The sequence below is a fragment of the Amblyomma maculatum genome, chromosome 5, assembly GCF_055883805.1.
Source record: "Amblyomma maculatum isolate TAMU_Amacu chromosome 5, ASM5588380v1, whole genome shotgun sequence".
Taxonomy (NCBI): Eukaryota; Metazoa; Arthropoda; class Arachnida; order Ixodida; family Ixodidae; genus Amblyomma; species Amblyomma maculatum.
The window spans coordinates 31,651,771-31,675,884 of NC_139348.1; the positions used below are offsets into that span (position 1 = coordinate 31,651,771).

Below are 24,114 nucleotides of genomic sequence, written 5' to 3' on the forward strand. Positions count from 1 at the left end.
TACAGGCTCGTCGGCATCCTGAAGACGTGCAAAGCAAAATTAAGGTAAACAGAGTGACGGCACAGGCACGCCGATATGAAAAACAGCTGGCGCATGGGAGATGGGATGACTGCGTGCAGTTGTTTGGGCTCAAGAACTGCCAACAAGGCCTCTGGAGGACTTTGCGATGCATGGAAAAGAGTCGGAAGGTCAAAGATCATTCGGAAAGTATTGGACTCGTGTTACAGCTCACACCAGAGGAATTTGCAGACAAGGCTGCTTCACTTTTCCTCCTGAACCGTGCACAGTATCCGACGCCTTCACCGACAGTGGATGCGGTTGATAAAACAGGAATAACTAAAATTTACCAAATTGGAGTTATTGGCTTCTATAGAAGAAGCGAATGGTAAAACTGCGCCTGGACATGACGAGGTTCCTTATGAAATCTTTAGAATTTAGAAGGAACCGCAGTTGACAGCTTGTTAGATGTGGTAAATGAGGTATGGCATGGAGGAGAGATTCCACTCGGCTGGAAACATTCGGTGGTGGTCCCAAAACCAAAGGCTGGGAAACCGCCCACAAGCCTAGAATCTTTGCGGTTCTCATTAACACCCACAATCTGCAAGCTTTATGAAAAGATAATAGCCACCCGTCTGTCATGGTGGTTAGAAAGTAGTAAAAATACCATGCTCGACAAATTGGGATCCTAACAAACCTTGGTACAGAGAATAGATTGGCTATGCTGGCTGAAGAGGTCATACATGTGTCGCTTTATAGCCACCTTGTGCACACTGTAGTGGCTACCGACGTGGCGAAGGCATACGACAACGTGTTACATTCCAAGGTTCTTAGCAACATGGAATGTATGGGCGTTGCTTTGCAGGTCATAAAAGCAGTACATAATCTGCTTAAGGACAAGACGTTTTCTATCCGGATAAACGAAAAACAAATGGGCAATAACACCTCGAACAGAGGCGTGCCACAAGGGTCAGTGTTAGCATCTTTGCTATTTAATATCGCACTGATTCCAATGGCATCAATGAAACATGAAATTATGAAACAGCAGAAGTCCGGTTCATTATATACGCAGATGGTGTAACGATTTGTTCTGCTCATAAACAACTTGAGAGACAGAATTTGTATCTACAAGAGGCTTTAAATACCATAGATGAGTACGTTCAAGATGCCGGTCTCGAATTGTCACTTTAAAAGTCCAGCTACATTTATGTTGCAAACAATGAAAGAAACAATTGGCAACGCAAAGAGTCACACTAACGATTAGAAATCAGGCATCGCAAGAGGTGGACGAGTTGAGAGTTCATGGCCTAGAAATTCACAAATCCGGCATAGGAACACAACAGCTCATAAGATGAAAAAAGTAGCTGCGACTTCATTAAAGTTGATAAAACACATTTTGTCTAGGGGAGGAGGAGCTCGAACGGACATGGCAAGGCGGCTTGTTCAATCGCTGTTACAGCCGAGGGCACTAAACCAGGCACAATTCCAAATACTCACGAGGCGGCAGTGGGTGGAATTGGAAACAATAAATAGAAATGCAATGCGCACTATCACAGCCTTACCAAAACACCCCTATCCCTATTCTCCAAGAATTTGCACAGCTGAATACGCTGACAGAAATAATTGAACAATGATAGGCAACTAAGAATATGAAGCGAAAGTACGTTATGCCCAAAGCACCCTTGTATGACGAAGTGACAGTGCAAACACCAACAATGGCTGACCCCCTCCGTAGGAGTTCACGACTACTACGACAAACACGACTACTTTGCTGCGCCATAAAAAAAAACAGGCATCTCTACCTCTGGTTGATGTACTTCCAGGTACCTGAAATTGCATATACGGATGCATCATTTATAGAAAATGGCAGTAGAACAGCAGCTACTAGCCCAACACGCAGTGAACTAAAAGTACATAATGAATATGTTTCAGAATAGCCGGACCCGCTTGTGATGGAACTGTATGCAATCCGCGATGCTATGGAGGCCATAAATAAAATAGATTCCATAACAGAAGCCCACATCTATACAGACTCCTTAGCCGCCGTAAAACAATTGAAGAAAGTGACAAAGACACTACGTGTAATCCAGGAAATTCACGACTCAATAAAAAAAACAAAGATACACATCCAGATACACTGGACACAAGTCGATGCTCAGAACGCTGCGCAGAAATTTGACCACCTCACACACGAAGTTCCAAACACTAATGCACTCCCCCCCTACCCTCCCAGGCTCCCTTTTGATGCCTGCTCTGCTATTCCCATCTTAGCATCCTCTTTAAGGAAAAGTACGCGTGCTCTCATTCCCCCGTGTACTTTCCCCCTCCCTCATAACTTAACGAGATTGGAGGAGGCTTCCCTTAGAAGGATACGAGCTGGGGCGGTCCTTACTCCGTCGGTAACATGCCGTTGGGAATCTGGAAACACCGAACCCACCTTATGCCCGAAGTGTTCCACACCAGATGCAGAAGTGGATGCTCGCCACCTGCTGTGGTCTTGTGCAGGGACAAGAGCATCAACGATAAAGACTCCGCAGGAAGTGGGACTAACCGCAGCAAGGGAAGATGATTTCTCCAAATGGCTCACTGACAACAATAAGAGCAGGAGCCTTCTCCGGTTCTTTACGGGAAACAATTTACACGGGTTTTATAATATGCCTTATGGCAAGGTTGCGAAAAAAGAAAAAAAAAACACTCCCCGCGATACAATGGCAGCAGCCTTAACTGCTGCCCGCGTGATGTGCACAGAATGTACACAGCATCGGGGCCGTAGCTGCACAAAACATACAGATAATATATTCACTATAGAACTAAACACCCCGAAATATGTACGGAGGGGTGTTAAGGTTACAATTCTATTGAAGGATTCTGCCTATACTTAAAATTAACATTGAACAACTGGAGCGACATACGGCGGTTCATTCGAGCCTTATCGCGGGCTAGCCATTAACTAGAAGGATATTAAAGGGGAAAGAAAATTTAATGATACCATCCTAATTGCTGCAGAGCGAACGGTTACAGCCCGATTATGAGAATAAAAATACGTGATATTTTCCTTTCATTCTCTGGTTACGATTTCTGCACACTGCACGTATGACCCAAGTAGAGCGTCCGAGCTAACAAAACAAAAGGATTGACCATCTTCCCGGGCCCACGTGTAAATCTTTCTCATCTCATACCATCATCGTTATTAATCATTTTTCTTAATTTGCTGGAGAACAGATAGAGCCAAGCACTGAGGACTGAAGCAATTGCTATTCATTTTCTGATCACGTGCGCTGGACACTGCAAGTATGACTCAAGTAGAGCATCCTAGCTAACAAAAGAAAAAAAAAAGGGTTGACCATCTTCGCGGGGCCAGGTGTAAATCTTTTTCTTGTAGTACTATGATTGTTGCTTATCATTTTTCTTTTGCTGGAGAACAGACAGAGCCAAATGTTTAAAAAACGTTTTATTAGACATTAGACGTTCACATTAGACATTCACATGAGCGGCGACAAATAACCAAAACAGGAAATACACATGATTAACAACAAAGAAAACTGCACATAGGATACATCCTAAACAAATATATCACAAATCAGTATTTACATACAGAATAAAATTTGGCACTTTGTGACAATGATATATCAGTTTTGAATGGCAATATACATGAAGGTATAAACAGTGTAGAATAATTTGCCAAATAAAATAGATATAAACATATAGAGCAATCGCATGTACAGTATATATAGCACATGTGGGTTGCGATGTGAACATAAATATTTACATTTTATTACAGGTACCAAGGCGGGTTAAAAACCACCCGGACACGTCCATCCGACACGGAAACAAAAGGGCAAGACCATTGACGAAGAAACTTTCGCTCCCCATGGTAGCAAAGTTCCTCAGCCAGAAAGGTTACGATCTCCTTTCATTGACGCGCCAGGATAAGGAAAAGCGCACGTCGATGCCGGCTCGATGTGACAGCCTCACAACGATTGCGCCATAATGTGAAAGCGCCAGCTACAATCAGCAATCGTACAAAGCGACCGCCAGGACATTTACCATTTATTTGAAATCGGTTAATACCTAGACTTCTGAAACCGGCATGAACTGCCCTCCAAAAAACACAACCAACGAAGCAATGCTGGGCCATGTGACGATTGGATTCCTGAAGTGGGCAGTTGGGGCACTGCGCGGTCCGCACAATGCCCCATCGTTGCAGCCAATTTCGTGTAGGCAAAACCCTCCACTCCAAAAGCCACAAAGTCACGTAAATGCCTTGCAGAAACGACACTGTGAGTGGTAACCAGCAAGGGAAATCCGCCCTTCGCCTACGTTCCGCAGGCACCCCCTGAAGTGGTAATGTTCTCATTGATTCCACTATTCTGTTCGCCGAGATGTCCAAGTCAGGGCTCACATGGCGGTCGTGGCGACGGAATGCCACCATACACGAATGAAAAACAGGCATCCGGAAAGCCTAAGGTGACTGCTGAGTGGTAGGTCAGGGACAAGCTCCCTCACACTTGTACCTAAAGAATAGAAGGCAAGCACACGTGCTGGACACTCATCACCCTGCAGCAAACGAAGAAGCTAGCGTAGAGCCAGCCGCCGACAGCAGACTGACAAAGAAGGGAAGGCAAACCTACCCTTCGAACGTGGCTGGCCATGTGCCGCACGGCATACTAGTTCCGTACGTGCGACCTGCCAAAAACATAAACTTATAAGAAACTGAAGGGAACTCAAAATTCTGACAGGTGGACGCGCTACATGTGCGAGGTACCATGTTCGCCCGCAGAAAACAGTGTGGACAAGGTAGCGTTTCTCCAACATGGGTAGTTCAAAGGCACTGGCTGTAATCACCTTGCTGCGCACCTCGTTTAAGACGGTAGTCCACAACGAAGCTGCTATCCCACGTGCCTCATAATCAATGCCAAGTATGCGGATGGTGTCGCTGTGAGTAATTGGTAGGGTACCACTAAGACGCGCTTCAGGCCTGCCAATACAAAAATATTTACTTTTTTCAAAATTGAGAGCAACCCTAGACACTTTGCCGTATCTGTCAAAAAGATACGCGCAGCAGGCTCGCTTCACCACGCAGATACAACGTAATATCATCCGCGTAAGCAGTCATACGCAGCGTCTGACAGCCTGGGAGAGGGAGGCCACGGATACTTTGGTCTGTATTTTCCTCAAATAAGGCTCTAAGCTGAGAGCAAACAAAAGAGGCGAGAGGGGACAACCTAGCCGGACACCGCGGGCCACAGGGAAGGGGGCGCTTTCCCACCTATCCATCGCCAGTGTGCCTTGAATGCCATCATATATGCTTTAAATTAAACATATGAAATTTTGTGGAAACTAAAAAGCATCCAGAACGCCGAATATGTAGCCATGTTCTAGCCGGTCAACAGCTTTTTCTTGATCTAAAGAAACAAGGATGCCACTAGCTAAGCGTATTTGTGTGTAATCAATAATGTCTCGAGTGGCATACGACAACCCATGTATTTCCCTGCCAGGAACTGACCACACCTGATGACAACCAATGAGCGAGGCCATCACACCCGTCAAGCGCCGAACCACGATGGCTGTGAGAGCTTTGTAGTCTACGTTTAGAAGGGTGATCGGCCTCCACTCTTCTGGACCAGATCACCCAGGATCACGTTTCGGGTTCAAAATTACTCGCCCTCTTCGAAACCTGGCCGGAAAATCTAAATGCTCAAAGCACTGTCGAAGGACATTGGTCAGTGCTGCACAGACAACATTCCAGAAACCCAAATAAAATTTCAAAAGAAGTCCGTCAGGCCCAGGCGCTTACCCGCGTTTCATTGAGTCTAAAGCTGTCTTTACCTCTTCTAAAGAGGGAACTGCACAAAGCACATCATGCATCGCCGGGCTGACCAGCGGCAACTAAGCTACCATTGGATGCGTCTCTACAGCTCCTACATCAATCTTAGCATCTGAACACGCCATGCCTTTGAAGTGCGTCAAGAAACGCATACAATCCCTAATTTTATGGGACGCAGAGTGGGGCGCTCCGCTCAATGCTAAGCTATGGATGTAAGTTCTCCGAGCAAGTCGAAGCACCCCAGGATGTGCAAATGGACTACGTCTTCCACGACAGGCCGCCGCCGAAAGGGACGAGGCTGCAGTAAGGCTCCGATATCGGCTATTTAACTCCTCGCACCAGGCGCGCATCAGAGGGGTATGCCGCTCTATGTGCGATGCGGATCTTCGCAGCCATGTCTACCAGCTCCTGGGACACCTGACGACGCAGTGCACGACGCTCTACAGAACTGTGCATGCGCCAAATTGATTTGAGCGTGTCCCATTCGTTGTCTGCACTGTCAGAAAGCGAGACGCGTAAAGATCGCGACAAGCTCTCACGCGAACGCGAATCGTGTAGTACGCACACATAAAAACGCCACGGATGAAATGAGCCACCGCTAGGAAAGGAAAGGCTGAGCATGACTGGCCGGTGGTCAGTGTCACCCGTTAATAATTATGGAGGTATTATTAACTATGCGCCCTTAACGGTGCGCACACTCCGACACCCTCAGAGTAAGTGGGGGTAGCTGTTCCGGTCGCAAAGGAGATGCCCTCGACCTGCGTGGCAAGCTCAGCCGGAATTCAACTGCCTTGTATTGACAGAAGGGGGTGGCCGTTTGGTGCCCAGCGGTCGCCGGTTCAAGCCAGAGTGAGGTTCTGAGCAAGAGACGATACAAACGAATACACAAGAACACTTGAAATGCACAGATGAGAGGTTCACAGAAAAACAAACGCTAAGCTTACAACTAGAGAGCTGTTCAATAACACAGAGGCTTTACAACACAGATCAAACACGAGAGAGACACATAAACAAACACCAAATTGTTCACAGGGTACTGTTGCAGTCCGAAGCCTCGAGAGTCACGATGTGGCCGCCATGCAAGACGAGCGCCGCTCCCTCGCAGGTCCGTGGGCTTGCCAGCAGCGGGTGATCCCCGGGAGTCCAGTTGTTACCTTGCGAACATGTCGCTACCACTGACTGACTGACTGACTCACAAGCGGCGCGGCCTCAATAAATAGTTCGCGCCGCGTCTGTCTGTTAAGGCGCGCTAAGGCTAGCGCGCACACCTACTTAGCTTCGCTGGTTAGAGCGCTTCCTTTTCCTCCCGTCGAGCTGCGCGTCGTCATTGGCCACTATCCCGTAGAAAATTCTGGAGAGCACTGGCACATTCCAGTCTGATGAACCACCGTCATCCCCGGGCAATGGGAAAGAGGGTGACGGCCACGCGTACAAAGCTACGCGCTCTCTCGCGTGGGGAAGGAGGCTTTTCTTGAACATTGTGGAAGCCTCCATGCGGCGCCGCACGGGCTTCGCGCCGCGCCAGGTTGATAAAAATGTGCACCGATTTCGTGACAGTCAGAAATATGAATGAGCCTCTGAGGCAAGGTCACAACATCCATAGCCGACATAAACGTTGAAAGAGACTGTGGCACATATGCGTGATCTAACCTGCTCGCATATGAACCACGACGGCATGTCAAGCAGAAACACGACCCATGCATGAGTTCGTGGGCATCAACAAGCGCAAAATGCTGAACCAGGCGGTGCAGTTCACGTGCGTCCTAAGTCGGTCGCCCTCTACCAGGGCCTTGAACATCTACATGTGAGTCTATGACACAATTAAAATCGCTCACTGTGTTACATGGCGGCCGTCTAAAAAGTAAACATCCAACCCTTTAAAGAAGGTAATACTAAGGCTGGAGTCCGCCGGAGCATAAATGCACCAGATGCGCAACCTCACAGCCGAAACGAAGCAATCGAACGCTAGCACACGCGCAACCATGCCATAAGTGAAGTGATGATCCCGCAAAAGGGATCTGTTTGGCACCACAATTCCCACGCCACTCGAGCGCGAAGTGGCGAAAGAAAAGAGGCCCTCCAAATGAAAATCGCGCCTAAAGGTCAATACATCAGAAAGAGTAGTAAACTGTTTTTCCTGAAGACACAAGATATCACAATTTGTTCTGAAAGCCAAATCTACTATTTCTGTCTGTTTTCGCATATTACGAAACCCCTGGGCGTTTAAAGAAAGAATTTTCAGTCCTAATGACATATCAGGTATTGAGTTCGGAACGCCATTAAGGCAGATGCGCGCCCTGAGGTGGCACCACGAAATTTAGAGGATGCTTAAGCTTCGCCTTCAACAGTGGAACGCGATTGCGTTATTGCACCTCGTTCGCACCGCCCAGCGCTACCGGCACTGGTAGACGGCGCCGCTTCCATCACACGCGTCTCAAGAGCGAGCGCGCAAGGCCCTGCAATACAACACCCGTCGACCTGCCGAGGAGTGTAAGACAATGCGCTACGGCGCAGCAATCACTGATGAGGCGCCCCGCGTCGGACATTGCACTCACGAATGACGCGGTGAGCGCCGAGCAACGCAGCGTTCGGCGCGGCAACGAAACGTGCGCCTGAGCAAGCGGAACGAACTAAAAATCTCGGTGTCTCGGAGGAAGAAAGCCTGGCAGCGACGCGCCATAGGCAACCTGCAGTGGACAGACGGCGCTAGTGGAGTGTAAAGCCCCTCAATAATGTGGAGTGTAGTGTTCCTGTATGCTCCCGCAGGGAGCAGAGTTGCGCGAAGGTCCGCCATTATGTTCCAAGCTCTACGAGAAAGCCGCTCCTTGCGTCTACAGGGGGGCTCTGCGGGAAAGCCCCTCCTTGGGCGTAGGGGGGCTGGGATCACGGCGGGGCAGACGATGTAAAGCAGTTCGCTTTTTTTTTATTGCCATGTACATCGCGCTCTATTTACAGGCATCCTTTTTCCTTGCGCTGTATAAAGGCGCAGGCATCGATGCCAAGTGCATCGTGCATTTTTCTGGAAAACATAACATCGAAAACACATGTGATTCGCATAACATGCTGGCACAGCATGATCTGTCAGAGATGGCGGAACGGTTGCAGTAGCTCGTAGCTGTGACATTAATGATGTAAAAATACAAGTAATGACAATACTACGCAAGTTTTGCGTGGAAACGTTTTGCAACCCCCGGCAGAAAGAACATTACAATGCACGATTCTGTAGGGATCGTCTGTAATATTAGACGAAGCTTACAACGAAACCCCGCTGCAAGCAATGCAACGCCAGGCAATCTAAAGCAATGCAATTGACAGACAGGCGAATTGAACCAATAGCACAGGTCGCAGACTTGCTCGCGCTCCATTATCTTGAAATATATTCCCCATAGACTTGCATTTGTCCACTGAAACTTTCCATGCTGCGATCGTTCAAACTGCCCTTATCCAGTCGCATGCTTTTTGTAAGCATCATTCCGTTTTAATATACGAATTTGTTTTTTTTTTCTAACGGCTGCATTCACTGTAACACAAAATGCTACGATTGTAGCATTCCAATTTGTATTTTAATATTCATCTTAATTTCTGTCCCCCCCCCCCCCCTAAATACCACCGTTATCAGAGGGTCCTTCAGGGCTTTTTGATAAGTAGAACAGTTACCCAAAGTAGGCAAATCTAGTTAGCATGCAGGCATAGACTGACAACCTACTTCTGTGCAGGAGATAGGGATTAGAAAAACACTTTACAAACAGCTGGTATTTAGAACTTTATTGTATACAGCCGACTAGTGCTCCTGTAACAGGTACATTACGTAACACCATTACTGCAGAATAAGTAGAGAGGCTAAAGATATTGTACTTGACAATCACTGTACACTTCACTGTAATGCTGAACACTCAGAGGGACATGCAGGTCCTGTGCAGAAACACTGGTAGTCATTAAAGGCCATAACACCATAAAGGGGCAGACACTAGTTTTCCATAGACTTTTTTATTTGGGATAATGCATGGTGTAGAAAGACAAAGGTTATTTCTGAAAGGTAAGCATGAGTCACCACTTTGGAGTTTGTGTGTGGCTGATTAATATTATAGAGCATCTATTTTCAGTTTCAGACTAAGTTGCCAAATGGTGGTTGCAGCCTCAGGGGGAAGTAGACACAATGTCAGCCATACAAATATCATTTTAGTACAATACTGGAGTAAATCATAGGCGCTGCACTGTTATAAAAGAAAAGAAGAAACCAGGAATGACATTTAACATGGTTAAGTGTCTTCAGCTGAGAGCTGTTTGAGGAGGCCCAGGTTGAGCGGTCGCTCCAGCTCTAGCACCCGGTCTTCTTTCGAGGTTCCTGCGCACAGATAAAAATGTGTTGCCTGAAGACACACTTCATGCTTAACCACAGTGCGAGAAGTGCAATAGTTTAAGTGACAGAAGGAGAATCTGTGGCACAATAAGGGTCAGCTACCCAACCTAATGTCGGTGGGGCCTGCTCAACAGCCATGCTTCTAGTGCCTGCAAAGGCGTGTCTGCATGAACAAGAGTACATTGTCGACATTGCAATGAATGAAGAGTTAGGTCCAAGCCTGAAGAATTAGTATTATTCAAAGAAAATCCTAATGTTCAGTATTCATATCGTGCACTGGACACTAAAAGATCTCATATGCTGATACTGAATGCATGTTCTGGGCAGTCACAGGCGCAGCACACTGATACGGCTGTTCAGGTGAAAAAGGCAGAATGAAAAATGTGCACCTCACAATTTTCATGCACGACACAGCTATTGTGTGATCGAGCTGAATGTATTAACCTAACGTTGGTGGGGACGGCTCATCAGCCATACTGTTTTCCAGTGCCTGCAAAGGCATGCTTGCATGAACATGAGTACACTGTTGGTATTTCAATGAACGGAGAGTTAAGAGCAATGCAAGTTTGGAAATTCCAAGTGGTTCACTCACCAGAAAAGATGGTAGGCACATCTGGCTTGAGTAATTTCCTTCCTTTGAAGTAGGACCACTCAAACTGGTCTGCTGTGAAATGATCCTGCATAGGATTATGTGCAGAAGAAAACATGTACGAACATTGTTGACTGGATTTGTATTTAAAAAAGGTCCATGTGCAACGGGTGATGCACAGTGCAATCATTGTTCGTTTGTGGGGTTTAAGTCCCAAAGGAATTCAGGTTATGAGAGACGCGACAGTGCAATCATGAATTCATGACAATATTTTATGACCCCCGCAATGGAAGTGTGCAAAAAATAGCACTAATCATGCATTACCACATTCCGCGCAATTTTCCAGCGTTCCAGCTGGTGAAGTTACGATCAGAATTTTAACCGCAGCTTCGCGGCGACGTTAACTGTAGTACACATTGGCGAATGAACGGCAACAACGACACGCAACTGTACCGCAAGTAAGAAAATCGAGACATTAAAATTACGGAAAAGGATGCAGTATATACCTGTTAAAACCACAGTCAGCCAGAGAAAAAGCCAGCACAACAGATAGTTTTCGTGCAAGTTATGAATCGCGTTGTTTAGTTATACTTTAAGACATACATTAGCTTCGCATTAAATTCTGCACTTCACTGTCGTTCGTGACCCTCTTCACTAAACGACGATGCTAGAGTGAAATCAGACTTACATTAGTGGAAAGTTCGGGGGAAATATATAGAAGGCCAGTAAAATATTGCACGGGAAGTAATATTGTGGTTCACGAAACGATGAGGTGACAGTCAGTAAAAGCAGGAGATGTAGCATTATATACCGCCAACATATTATACTGCAAGAGCTGGTGTCTAAAAAGAGCAGTTCTCAAGTGCATCGCGAGGAATTCGAGCGATGAAGTCGGCAGATGCGCAAGCAAATTAACGTGTCTAGGGATCGCCCAAACGTTAATAAACAAAGCCATAAGCGCAAAGAATGCATTAAGATGAAATAAAAACAACTTGCCTTGCATATTCGAGCTCCTTTCGGGGCTGTTTCACGCGGCCCATACTTAAAAGCCACTGTAGTCACCGACGTAGGACTAACCTTCCGCAGGGCACTTAATAAAACACTTTGCCGCTTTCGGTGCCGTTTGTGCAGTTCGGCGCACTGCACCCCGTCATATTTGAAGAGAACGTTCTGCACTGCACAGCCATGCCATTAGAGCGCACAAAAAAGGTGGGAACACACTGTAGAAACCGATGCGACGACAGCCGACGGCACTGCAAGCGGCGAGAAAAATGTTTCGCCTGTAAAGTTGGCCCCTCCTGTGGCGCTTCAAGTTGACTCCTCCTCCGAATGGAACGTTTGACGTCATCGCCAAGAGCGGCGCAGGGATGTCAGTCGCGCAACTCTGCTCCCTAGGGAGCATATACAGGAGCATATACAGGAACACTAGTGGAGTGGAGCGTTTAGCGCCGCCAACGGCGGCGCCGAATAATCTGAGGCGGCCGGCGCGGTCTCGTTGCGTTCGCGTTGTATGGCTGGAAGCATCTCGGCTCTCATTTTCTGCAGTTTTAAGGCAATCGAATGTCTTCAGAGCAACTTCCGAAAACCAATACTGGTGAAAGGACACCGCCTATTCGAGAATGGCCATGTTTAGAACGTGAACGGTGTCGATGTCACCGCGAAGTGCGCGCCGCTCGCGACGGAACAGCCGCGCGCAAAGCTTTGCATTTCGCATGTGTAGACAGAACATTTTTTTTTTGGTAACAAAATTTATTCTCTCAAGGCATCAGTCCGATATGTGATGATGAATTAAGAAATGATTAAATGAATTAAAAATGTTGTAAACGTAGCTTTTCATTTACCTATTGCGTTCACACCTCGTACCCAAACATTGAAATTGCAGAGAACCTGAGAAGAGATTGATCGCCGTTTCTTCTTTTTTTGTTCTTGCTTTTTGATTACAGCAGCATAATAATTTCCTCGCGGTTTTGCTTTACAGTTTAATATCATGACGAACACTTTTGTTCGTGGTGCACCTTTCGAAAGTGCCGCGGAGGTTACAGGAGGCGTGGTGCGGTCCCCGTTACGAATGTCGTGGCGATTGCAAGCACTGTGCGGTTGTAGCGTGCGTCATCAACGAAAACTGCGCGTGACGGGGGCGGGGAGTAGGGGGCCTCCTACACCGTCGGAAAAATAAAGCTCTTAACAACAACAACTGGCATGCATTTTGTACCTCCGGACCTCAAGCATGGGGAAAGCCGGCGGGTAATGCTGGCACTCAACGGCAAAGCTTTCGTAAAGGAGGTCGTTAAGAGGTACGACTTTTTGCTGTTGCTACTAATGATGAAACAGTCTATCGTCTGGGATAAGAAACTCTTGAGCAGCTTCAGCAGTCGGTATAAGAAATGTATGGCGCGGAACGATAGAACGAAGTTCCATTCTCAACAGTATCACGGGCCTCTACACTCCGTCACTTCGACTTTTTCAGCACCTTAAGAACTAATTTACAGATAAATATGCTTATTCAAATCTGTAATTGGAAGTTTTGAACATATTTTGGCTTTGTGGTTCCGAATAGACCCCGCTTTAGAAATCCGGTTCACAGATCCACGAACATTTTTTTTTTATTTCGCCTCCGTTGAAATGCCGCTGGAATACGATGCTGCGGCTGCACGGCTTTGTTGCTTTTCTGGCGCTACCTCCTTTAAAAGGACAATGCCACTCGATCTTGCACAGCATATACCAGTACACGCCAGATTTTACAGCGCGGAGCGCGTACCGAGTAGTGGGCCCCAACCAGCGTGCGACTCCCTGAGTCAGAAGTTTATACGGTTTCCTCCGCTCATGGATGACCGTCTTATTTTAGCTTCTTGGCGTCTGTACGCCAATGACCCCATAACAAAACAAATTTCAGTTACATTACTCTCTCGCAGCCCCTATCTCCTTCTCTCATCATTCTCCCCAGGTTCTCCCAGCAAGCGGTACGCTTAGGTTTCCTTCGTGATTGTGGCAGTCTTTCTCGCCGTCGCTGCGCTTATTTTTATTCTTGTTCACATCCGTAGTAGTCGAACCATCGCACGAGACCATTGAAGTCACTAAATGAGGAAATCACACTCACTGGCGTAGCAAAAAGCGAACGCAGAAGGAACACAGCGGCCGCAACATATACGGCGTCTGCTTCTGCGCCGCCTCAGTATTAGCTCCCGTCGGCCGCCAGGTGGCGCCACATGTCTCAGCAAACTCCATTGCAGGTTGCCTATGAAGGCGGACGCGATCATGGGGCTGATGCCTTGATGGGATCGTCCTCTATCTCGCTTGGGAGCACCACGCAGAAGCATGATTCCTCGGAAGCAGCTCGGCACACATCGCAGGGGACGCTTTCCCAGCAGAAGCGCTACGGCGCAGCGATCACGTCAGAGGCGTCCGGCATCAGACGCTGCACCTAGCAATCGCGCTGTGAGCGGAAAGAGGAGCCGCGTCGCCTAAACACCACTGTTCGAGTGACGCACGCTGGATGTTGGAAGGGGAGACAGCGAGAAAACTTATTAAACGCAAGGGTATTGGGGCATCCTCGCACCGGTACCCGCGCGGCCCGAAGGGGAGAAGCGGGTGAGCGAAGATAGTGATCTAAAGAAAGGAAAGACGCTTGATTCTACAACCCGTGAGGGTGCACGGCGAAACGTCAGGGTCGAGTGGCGCGCCACGTGTCGGGGCAGCGCCACACACTGCGAGGAGGGGTTCTTTTTGTTTGTTTGTTTGTTTGCCGCAAGATGGCTCTGCATGTGCGCAGAGCGCAGAAGAAATGTAGCGGAAACGTCGCTACTCGTGTAACTGCGACTTCTGTAAGTAACATGCTCATAATTACCGATATACACCGCAGTATAAAGTTCTACGGCACGTTTCTAAGGCAACACCGCATTCACTAGAAGCGCTTTTGTACCGCTTTCAAGCATCGGCCTCGTGGCTAGTGTATAAACGAAAAGAAATTTTGAAGCATCAGGACGCTGCGGAGGAGGTCTGGAGTCTGATGGGCGAACTTCTGGTAATGAAAGTCCATTAGACACGGTTGTCAGCCAAGGGGCATGACAACCACGATCTGTTACTGATGTGTTGTACCAATTCATGCAATAAAGAAAAAAAAAAAACTCGTGGCTGAGTGGTAGCGTCTCCGTCTCACACTCCGGAGACCCTGGTTTGATTCCCACCCAGCCCATCTTGGAAGTTGCTTTTTATTTATGAAGTGTATGCCGGGATTTATCGCTCACGGCCGACGCCGCCGACGCCGACGACACCGGCTTATCTGCGACACGAGCTCCTTAACGCTGTCGCGTTAAAAGTGCTTTGCACTCCCATTAGGTGGAGCTGCCCTGCCCTCCTGAAGAAGGACGGGACTTCTTGGGAGGGTGTTCCTCCGGGCGACCTTTTACCGCACCCGATCCTGAGGTCGGCGACGAAACACAGCGCTTATTCCCTTTTTGCTGGAGCTCAATGTCCACATGACACTCAGTGAGCGTTGAAAGCGACGGGGAGTGTCCGACACCAAGGCTGAAAGAGCTGCTGGAATCGACCACATCTTGTTTTTGGCTCACAACCTCAGATGAGTCCTTTATGCCGGTAGTTTTTTCACGCGCCGCGGTTGCTTCTCCAAGGCTCCGCGAATCTTAGAAACGCCAGCAGTGGCCGGCGTCGTCGCCAGCTTCATAATACGACCAGCCTGCGTTCCGACGGCACCGCGGGTTTTCGGTGGAGCCAAAGCCTTAGATGCCGACTGCACCTTTTTTCCGCGAACTCCATGCTTAGCCTGGACGCCGCGAACTTTAGACGGGAACTGAGGTTGCGGTGACGATGTGGCAGGAGCTCCCTCGATAGCTGAAGGCTCACACGATGATTCGGGGACCACCGCGGTGTCAGCCGCGTTCGGGCAAGCACTCTCAGGCTGAGATGGACCAGTCGTATGCTTTTCCAACGGCACGTCATCACTGCTGGCCGTTCCTTCCGCCAGTGTACCAGTAGTCGAATTCGGCAACGTTTTTGATGTCGTGCCCTCTACAGAGTCTATTTGTACTTCCTCCTTGCCTTTAGCCGACTCAGCTGGCTTGGCAGATGGGGCCGGCATTGTAGGCTTCATGGGTAAGCGGAGGAAACGCACTTGCCGCGGTGTCCTAGTAGGAAGGCCCACCGGGCACGTCACCGTCGGCTGATCATCACTGCAGCGTCGGCAGGGCAGGGCCTTCTCCGTGGTGACCATGGATACCACAGCGCCCACAAAAAGGCGCTGAACACTGCGCCCGAAAGTGCTCCGAGGAGCTACATCTCCGGTAAACATGCTGCATACCTTTGTAGTGAAAGGTTAGGCGATGTCCACAGACGCGTAGGTAGTTGTTTACTGGTGACGACGCAGACATCTCCATCTGAACTTACCGCGTCCCAGTGAGAACACCCTTACGCGAGCCCCTCTGGACCGCAGTGACGGACAGGACTGCCATGCTGGCTCAGGATCTGTATGAGCGTTTCGGTTGAGATTTAAGACGGCAGGAAAAGGCAGGGCACGGTGGTAACTTGAGGCCCAACAGGAACGATTGGTATACGCTCGCTGCCGATGACCAGGCAGCCGGCGTCAACAATTAGACATGGATACCATGCTCTTCACTGTAACTTGAAAAGACGGGGCGCCCATATGCTGGACGCAGTTAGCATCGGGTAAACCCACTATTGAGGCCGCCGCATCGACGACGGTCTCGGGACTAGTCCCCGCAGGGCTATGTCGAAGAACTGAGTTTTCGAAGGGTGCTACGTTGTTGCAGGTGCCATGGAGACAAAACCACGGAACGCCCCTAACGTGAAACACGTAGGGACGCCCGCCACTAATCAAGTCACCGCCATCAATTAGGCGGACAGCAGGAATGAACTGCTCTTCAGGCACATCACTTCTGCTTTGCGGTGCATAATATACAACGAGGGGCACCACCTTATTCACGGCAAAGCTGAGATTAAAGCGCTACAGAGGCAAATGGTTCTGCAAAAACTAGCGTTTCTCTTGCCAGCAACATAGCGAAGCAAATAACGCAAAAGGTAATAAACAGATCAAAGAAAAAATATTTTACGTTATAGCGTGGACAGGTAGTTTGGCCGAAAAAGCATCGCCGCCGCCGTACCCTAATAATGAAAAAATGCCGGAAAAGGAGCTCCAGGATGTGGCGCCAACCAAAGCTAATCGTCACATATTGCGCCGTTCCCAAGACAGATGGCGCCTGTGCGTTTGCTAAGGCGTCTCTCATAGCCTGAGTCGCTTTTGGACGTTAAACCCCCAAAACCAACCAACGAACAAATCTCTTCCTCTCTCTTTAATATGTTTCCTATGTAGAAGCGTCCTCCCGGGCCTACGTAAGCATGTTTGGCTTGTGATACCGTCATCGTTAGAGCATAAATGCCGACCTCGGCAGCTGCATTTGGATGGAGGCGAAACGAAGAGGCGTCCGTCTGCTAACGCGCCGCAGCACCTCCCATCGCGTGAGGCAAGGACCAGTAAGCAGGGGACATGATGTTAGAACTACATGCGCTGACATCGCACAGCACACGAACGCCTCTTCGTTTCGCCTCCATCGAAACGCAGCCGCCGAGGTAGGGTTTGAACCCGCTACTCTGGGTTCGAACCCGACCTTGGCGGCTGCATTTCTATGGAAGCGAAACGAAGAGGCGTCCATGTGCTGTGCGATGTCAGCGCACGTTCAAGATCCCGAGGTGGTCGAAATTATTCCGTAGCCCTACACTACGGCTCCTCTCTCTCTCTCTTTCCACTTTCACTCCCACCTTCCTCCCTTCCCTTAAGGCGCAGTTGAGGTGTTCACAGAGAACAGGCGTCCGTGTGCTGAGCGATGTCAGCGCACGTTAAAGATCCCCAGGTGGTCGAAATTACTCCGTAGCCCTCTACTACGGCTCCTCTTTCTCTCTTTCCACTTTCACTCCCACCTTCCTCCCTTCCCTTATGGCGCGGTTGCGGTGTCCACAGAAAACAAGTGAGACAGTTACCGCGCCTTTCCCTTCCTATAAATAAATCAGTTTTAAATCAGTTCACAGAAAACAAGTTAGACAATTACCGCGCCTTTCCCTTCCTATAAATCAACCAGGTTTGGAAGGTCCAGAGCGGGCGATCACAGTTCTGCGTATAATGCAGGTATTTTTTTTGTTTTCATTTTACTGGAAGGAATGAAAGAATAGCTGCAACATATCTCTGAACTTCAGTGCGTGGAAGGAAGAAAGCAGGTGCTTGGCCTGTGTTTCCCTTTTAATCTAGCAGTGCGTGTCACCCGTTAATAGTTATTATTTATTTACAATGCGCCACTAATGGTTTGGTTTGGTTTGGTTTATTTGTGGGGTTTAACGTCCTAAAGCGACTCAGGCTATGAGAGACGCCGTAGTGGAGGACTCCAGAAATTTTGACTACCTGGGGTTCTTTACGTACACTGGCATCACACAGCACACAGGCGTCTTGCTTTTCGCCCCCAGCAAAAAGCGGCCGCCGAGGTCTGGATTCGATCCCGCGTCCTTCGGAATAGTAGTCTAGCGCCGTAACCACTCGCCACCCCGGCGGGGCGCACCACTAATGGGGCGCATACTCCCAGACACCCTTAGAGTAGCAGTTCCGGTCTAAACGGAGATGCCTTCGACTTGTGTGGCGAGTTCAGCCGGAAATCAACTACCTTGTAGTGACAGAATGGGGTGGCCGCTCGGTGCCCAGCTTTCGCCGGTTCAAGCTAGAGTCAGAAGTAACAAACAAAGCAACCTTTATACAGAGCAAGAGAGGATACAGAGGAATACACACGAACACTTAAAAAGCACAGACGAGAGTTTAACACACAAGCAATACTAAGCATACAACTAAAGAGGCATTCGATAATACAGAGTCTTTACAACACTGAAAAATACACGAGAGAGTCAAATAAACAAACACCAAATCGTCCGCCGGTAACTGTTGCAGACCGCCGCCTGCAGAATCCCGCCATATAAGACAAGCACCGCTCCCTCGCAGGTCCGTGGGCTTGAAAGCAGCGAGTGAACCCTGGAGAGGAGCAGTAGCACTTGCGAGCATGCCGCAATACTAGCTGAAACACGGATTACTCCCCTGATGGGGCTGGGACAGGTAGGTCACCGCCACTTGCGGCGGAGGCTAGCCTGCCAGCGAATTTTTATCTTTTGTAAGCCGTCATTGCACCCGCCACCGCTTCGATGTTGGACGACGGCTGTGGTTGCGGCGCACGTCTTTTTCTCCCTCTTTATTTTCTTCCTTCTCTATTTTCTCTTGTGTCCAGCCAGACTGCGTAATTGGGTTTGCTCGGTACGGTGGCTCCGCAAGGGACAAAACGACAGAAGAGACGGAGGAAGCGGGCTGTTCCGACTAGCACCTACCGCCCCCAGGAGCCGAGCAGCCTAGCGATTAGCGGCGCAAGCTTTTTCACTGGGCGTCATGTTGGACGCAGCACTAGTTTCAGAAAGCCTATAATACTACTACTACTATTGCTACTACTACTATTATTATTATTATTATTATTGGTAGGTGTCCACAGACACGTGTGTGACAGATACTGCGCCTTTCCATTCCTGTGAATCAATTATTGTTATTATTATTAATTAAAACTGTGAAGATAATATTTAGCCAGTTAATTCGGCCGTTACCTACAGACAATTCAGTGCCAACTTTTTGAAACGAGTCTTCCTCTATACTACTACTACTACTACTACTACTACTAATAATAATAATAATAGTAGCAATAGTAGTAGTAGTATTAGAGGCTTTCCCAAGCTAGTGCCGCGTCCAACATGACGCCCATTGAAAAAGCATGCGCCGCTAATAGCTAGGCTGCTCGGCTCCTGGGGGCGGTAGATGCTAGTCTGAACAGCCCGCTTTCTTCGTGTCTTCTGTCGCTTTGTCCCTCGCGGAGCCACCGTACCGAGCAAACCCAAATACGCAGCCCGACTACTGTGCCGGAGTAACCGGGTTCGAACCCGACCTCAGCGGCTGCGTTTTGATGGAGGCGAAACGTAAAGGCGTCAGTGTGCTGTGCGATGTCAGCGCGCGTTAAATATCCCCAGGTGGTCGAAATTACTCCGTAGCTCTCCATTACGGCTCCTCTTTCTCTCTTTCCCCTTTCACTGCCATCTTTCTTCCTTCCCTTACGGCGTGGTTGAGGTGTCCACAGAAAACAAGTGAGACAGTTACCTCGCCTTTTGCCTTCCTATAAATCAATCAGTTCTCTTCTGCCTGCACGAGGCAGCTGAGGTGGCTCAGCTACAGAGCCAGTAGTAGGCCCGTGCGTTTTCTTTTCCTTCTTCGTACAGCCACAACAAACCACACAAGCGATTTCGACCTCAATAAATAGGGAGCACCGCGTCTGTCTGTTCCAGCACGCCAAAGCTGACGCGCACATACACTTAGCTCCCCTCGTTGAAGCGTACCCTTTTCCTCCGGCCAAGCCACGCGTCGTCATTGGTTATAGTTAGGCGCCGGTCGACCCAACGTTACTAGAACAAACTAGTAACGTTAGTTTCACAAAAAACTCAGTTTCGCAGCTCCGCTTGGAGAGGTGCCCCCGGTGGCGGTCGCGTAAACTAGCGGCGCTGCAGTCGTCTATTGCTCCCTGTCGGATGCGTCGTCTTCTACACGTGGCGCGAAAACATGATGCGGCCGGCATACACTTAGCTGTTCGGTGCTGCCGTTGTATTCTACACGGCTAGAGTGCAGTTATGACTACATTACGACAGTTTTGGCTTCGAAGGCATGCATTACCTCAGTGAACGCGTTTGTAAGCTTCGATATATAATGCCGTGAATCACGTACGACAGCGTTGTCGACTTTCTCGCCTGAAGCAGCGTTCTAGTAACGTTATCTGCACTTCGGTTTCATTTTTTTTATTACGCTATATCCTGACGCGCAAGCCATTTCGTATTAAATTATGACGTAACCGCTTATTGCGCAGCGCTCAACGTTCTTTCATGTAATTTTTCGCTTGTTGTTTAGCATCCACCAACTTTTCAAATTTCAACCTAATTTGTGACAGAGATTCAAGCCGCTGCATGTATGCCTCCAATTCTATGCCGTTCACTGTAAACGTGGGGCGTGAGCCGAGAAGATGCTGCATCTTTACCCAAAAAGCGAAAACAAATACGTATGCATTGCCAACTACGTGCCAGCCTTTAGATGTCTAAATTATGCAGAATGAAAGAAAGGACGGCGTCAAAGCCGCTATCGCGTTCTATCTTAAGATGAAGTTCTCTGCTATACATTTTTTTGAACATCAGTCTTCTTCATGCTGGCCTGCATGCTTTGCACGGGGGGCAATGAAGCCTATTGAAACGAGTATTGGAAGTCCGTCATTTGTTCGTGTCACTGATAGACTTCCTCGAGATTAAAAGGTGGGCACAAGGTGTGCACAAAAGCGATAACACTTCGAAGTGAGCAATTTCTGACCAGCATTTATAAAAGGAACTATATTCAGGTACTCTCGCGATAGTTCGAGTAGCAAGGCTCTTACATTTCTGGCTGGCACTAATTTCGAACTCAAAAGGCGAAGACAAAAATTTGGTGGACGCTTAAGCTTCGCCTTTAAGATGGAACGCGATAGCGTTATCGCGCCTCGTTCGCACCGTCTACTCATTTGCCTGTCGCGCTTTTGAGTGACACAAAGACGTAGTTCACGTGATACAACACTCGTTATCTTGTCCACAGCATGACTGTATGGTAATTACGTGTTCCGAAACGTTATTCTGGGACGTAGAAGCGTTGCCAGCCACATTGCTGAAACGCGCGGGCCTCAAGTTGCAGTCGTAGTTTGTCGGAGCCGGCGCGATGAAGATCTCGGAGGCCATGTCCTGTCTATCTTATTCCGTGCACCATACGCATGATGGCGCTACGTGCATGCCAAGCGAAGCACAAGTACAGCGGAAAAGTAATTTGCCACTCGCTTAACGGCGTGTTCTGTAATTCTGTAATTTACAAGCTCATAAATATTAATATACGCCACAATACACTTCTCTAAGGGACATTTCTGAGACAACATCGCAAGCAATAGACGCGCTTTTGTCCATTTTCAAACCACCTAGCTGGCGTGGCCGAGTGGTTAGCGTGACCCCGGAGGCCCACGTTCGATTCCTCAGGTCAGCGATTTTTCCTACTCGCCTTTATTTATTAATGCTTCTGGGATTTTTCGCTCACGGCCAACGCCGGACGACGCGGGACGGCGGCTGCTGAAGATGACACCGACTTTTCTGCGACGCAGGGCCCTTAACTCTACCGCGTTAAAACACCCCAATAATCGCGCTACCCCGTGTGTTTTAATAGCAATGCCAGTAGATAACTTGCAAGATTCCAAGTGCCTATCAGTGTACAAAGGGTAAATCGGACAGCTGAGCTGCACAAACCGATTTTGATTAGGGTCATTTTGAGTTCTTCGCAGTTACAGCAATTCAAAGGAAATTTGAGTATTTTCGCGATGAGTAAGTAGACGAGCCATGAGGGTGAGGAATTTTGCTTGTTGAGAAGACTTTGTCATTGAGCGGTTAATTGTCACGGCAATGATCTGTTCCGCATAAAGTTCTCATACCATGTGATCTGAGCGTTGCTTACCTAGAAGCTCTTTTGAAGCATGTGAATGAAGCGAAATTGTGCACTGGGCTTCCAACTCAGAGCTAATGCGACGAGAGGAGACATCCTTGGAACTGATGAGAAATTCGACCTGCAAGATGATCACAAAAATTAAAATATCTTCAAAATAACTAAGCATGCGGCGTAGTAAACGCAGCGAGCGGAGGCAGCTGTCAAGAAAAAGAAACACAGATAATGAAAGAATGAAGTCTTCATTTGGTTGGAGGGATGACTTTAGGCCACTGTTTAGGTAACTAGTTAAGAGGGATGGGAGTGTAGCTTCTCGTCTATTCACGGTTCTTCAAGCGGTTTCTCGTTGTTAAAAGAGAAGCGTCTAAAAACCTCAGAAGAGGATGTTGATCGGCATCTACAAGGTAGGCCTTCAAGACTTGCAATGGCTGCTACGTCAAGCTCCTGCCTGGACGGAGGAAAGATATGTGGAACGGCTTCGTAATTGCATTTTTGTGAGGCGGGCAAGCACAAAAGCGTATAACCTTCTGAATGAGCTCAGGATATGCTACCAACCAAGTATATGAGCCCCGACCTTAATGCATGCATTGAAATGCACTCGCTGCTAACATGGTTTTTGCTGTTGAAGCACTAAATCACATGCAAAAAAAGAACATGGTCAGGGGAAGTTAGGAACGCTAACGCTCATTTCCCACTAGACACAAAAAAAGGGATATGCTGCTCACCCAAATATTTTCCAAAAGAAGTATAATGTTCTCCTCTGAATTGCTTGTAACCTTGCAATATCTGTCTACGTTGATGAAGTAAAGTTCTGGTGGTTCGCTGCATTTCATTAGAATTCGACATTAGTACTGCTGACAAAACTGCATTTTTGCTCATTTTTTCTTGTTGCGCTAATACCTTAGGTTCTTGCCTTTAACATCTAACGCCTTTTCCGGCGCTGTAGATCCTTGAATTTTGTGTTTTAAAACTGCAGTCCAGTTCTAATTTGAAATACATTACCTTCCCCTACAAGCAGTAAAATTATGTCATTTTTCTTTTCTTTGTGTATGTATGTGTGTGCGTGCGTGCGTGTGTGTGTGTGTGTGTTTAAAGGGGAAGGGGAACCTCATCATCTATCGCCCCATTAAATCTTCTGATGACCACCTAGCGCTCCAATCAGATCTGCTTCTTATTAACGAACGGTGCAACTCATGGTTAATGACCCTTAACGTATCGAAGTGCAAAATAATATCATTTAGCCGCAAACGAAACAATTCCAGCTTTCCATACCGCATTCAAGGCCATTTACTGACTGTCGTATGCCATTACAAATACCTCGGTGTTGATCTTTCCTCTGATCTTTCATGGTCCTTCCATATTACATCCATATGCGCTGCCGCCTCAAAGTCATTAGGGTACCTGCGACGTAATCTCAGGAATTCTCCTGCTAATGTTCGTAAACTAGCTTACCTTACTTTTGTTCGTCCACAACTTGAATTTGCTTCATCCATTTGGTCTCCCTATCATAACAACATGATCACCGCAATAGAATCCATCCAAAATAGGGCAGCACTATTCATATCTCGAAACTATAACTACCATTCAAGTGTCACTGTGATTAAAAGTAACCTTTCGTTAGAATACTTAGGTACACGCCGCGACATCGCCCTCCTAACACTATTTCACAAGTATGTATACCCCAATCGATCTTGTCCGCTTCACCTCGATGTTCCACCCCGCACGTCCAAATGATTGTACAATAACCTCAGTTT

The 24,114-nt window shown here is 48.0% G+C and overlaps 1 protein-coding gene across 1 annotated transcript in view; it reads left to right on the forward strand.

The window, feature by feature from the left end:
- The window catches only part of LOC146187959 (far upstream element-binding protein 3-like), a 47,561-nt gene extending 39,929 nt beyond the window's left edge, over window positions 1-7,632 (forward strand). The window contains exon 2 of the mRNA XM_084604962.1: window positions 7,511-7,632. Within this exon, the coding sequence (XP_084461088.1) occupies window positions 7,511-7,632 (122 nt within the window). The remainder of the gene's footprint in view (window positions 1-7,510) is intronic.
- Window positions 7,633-24,114: the final 16,482 nt, after the last annotated feature.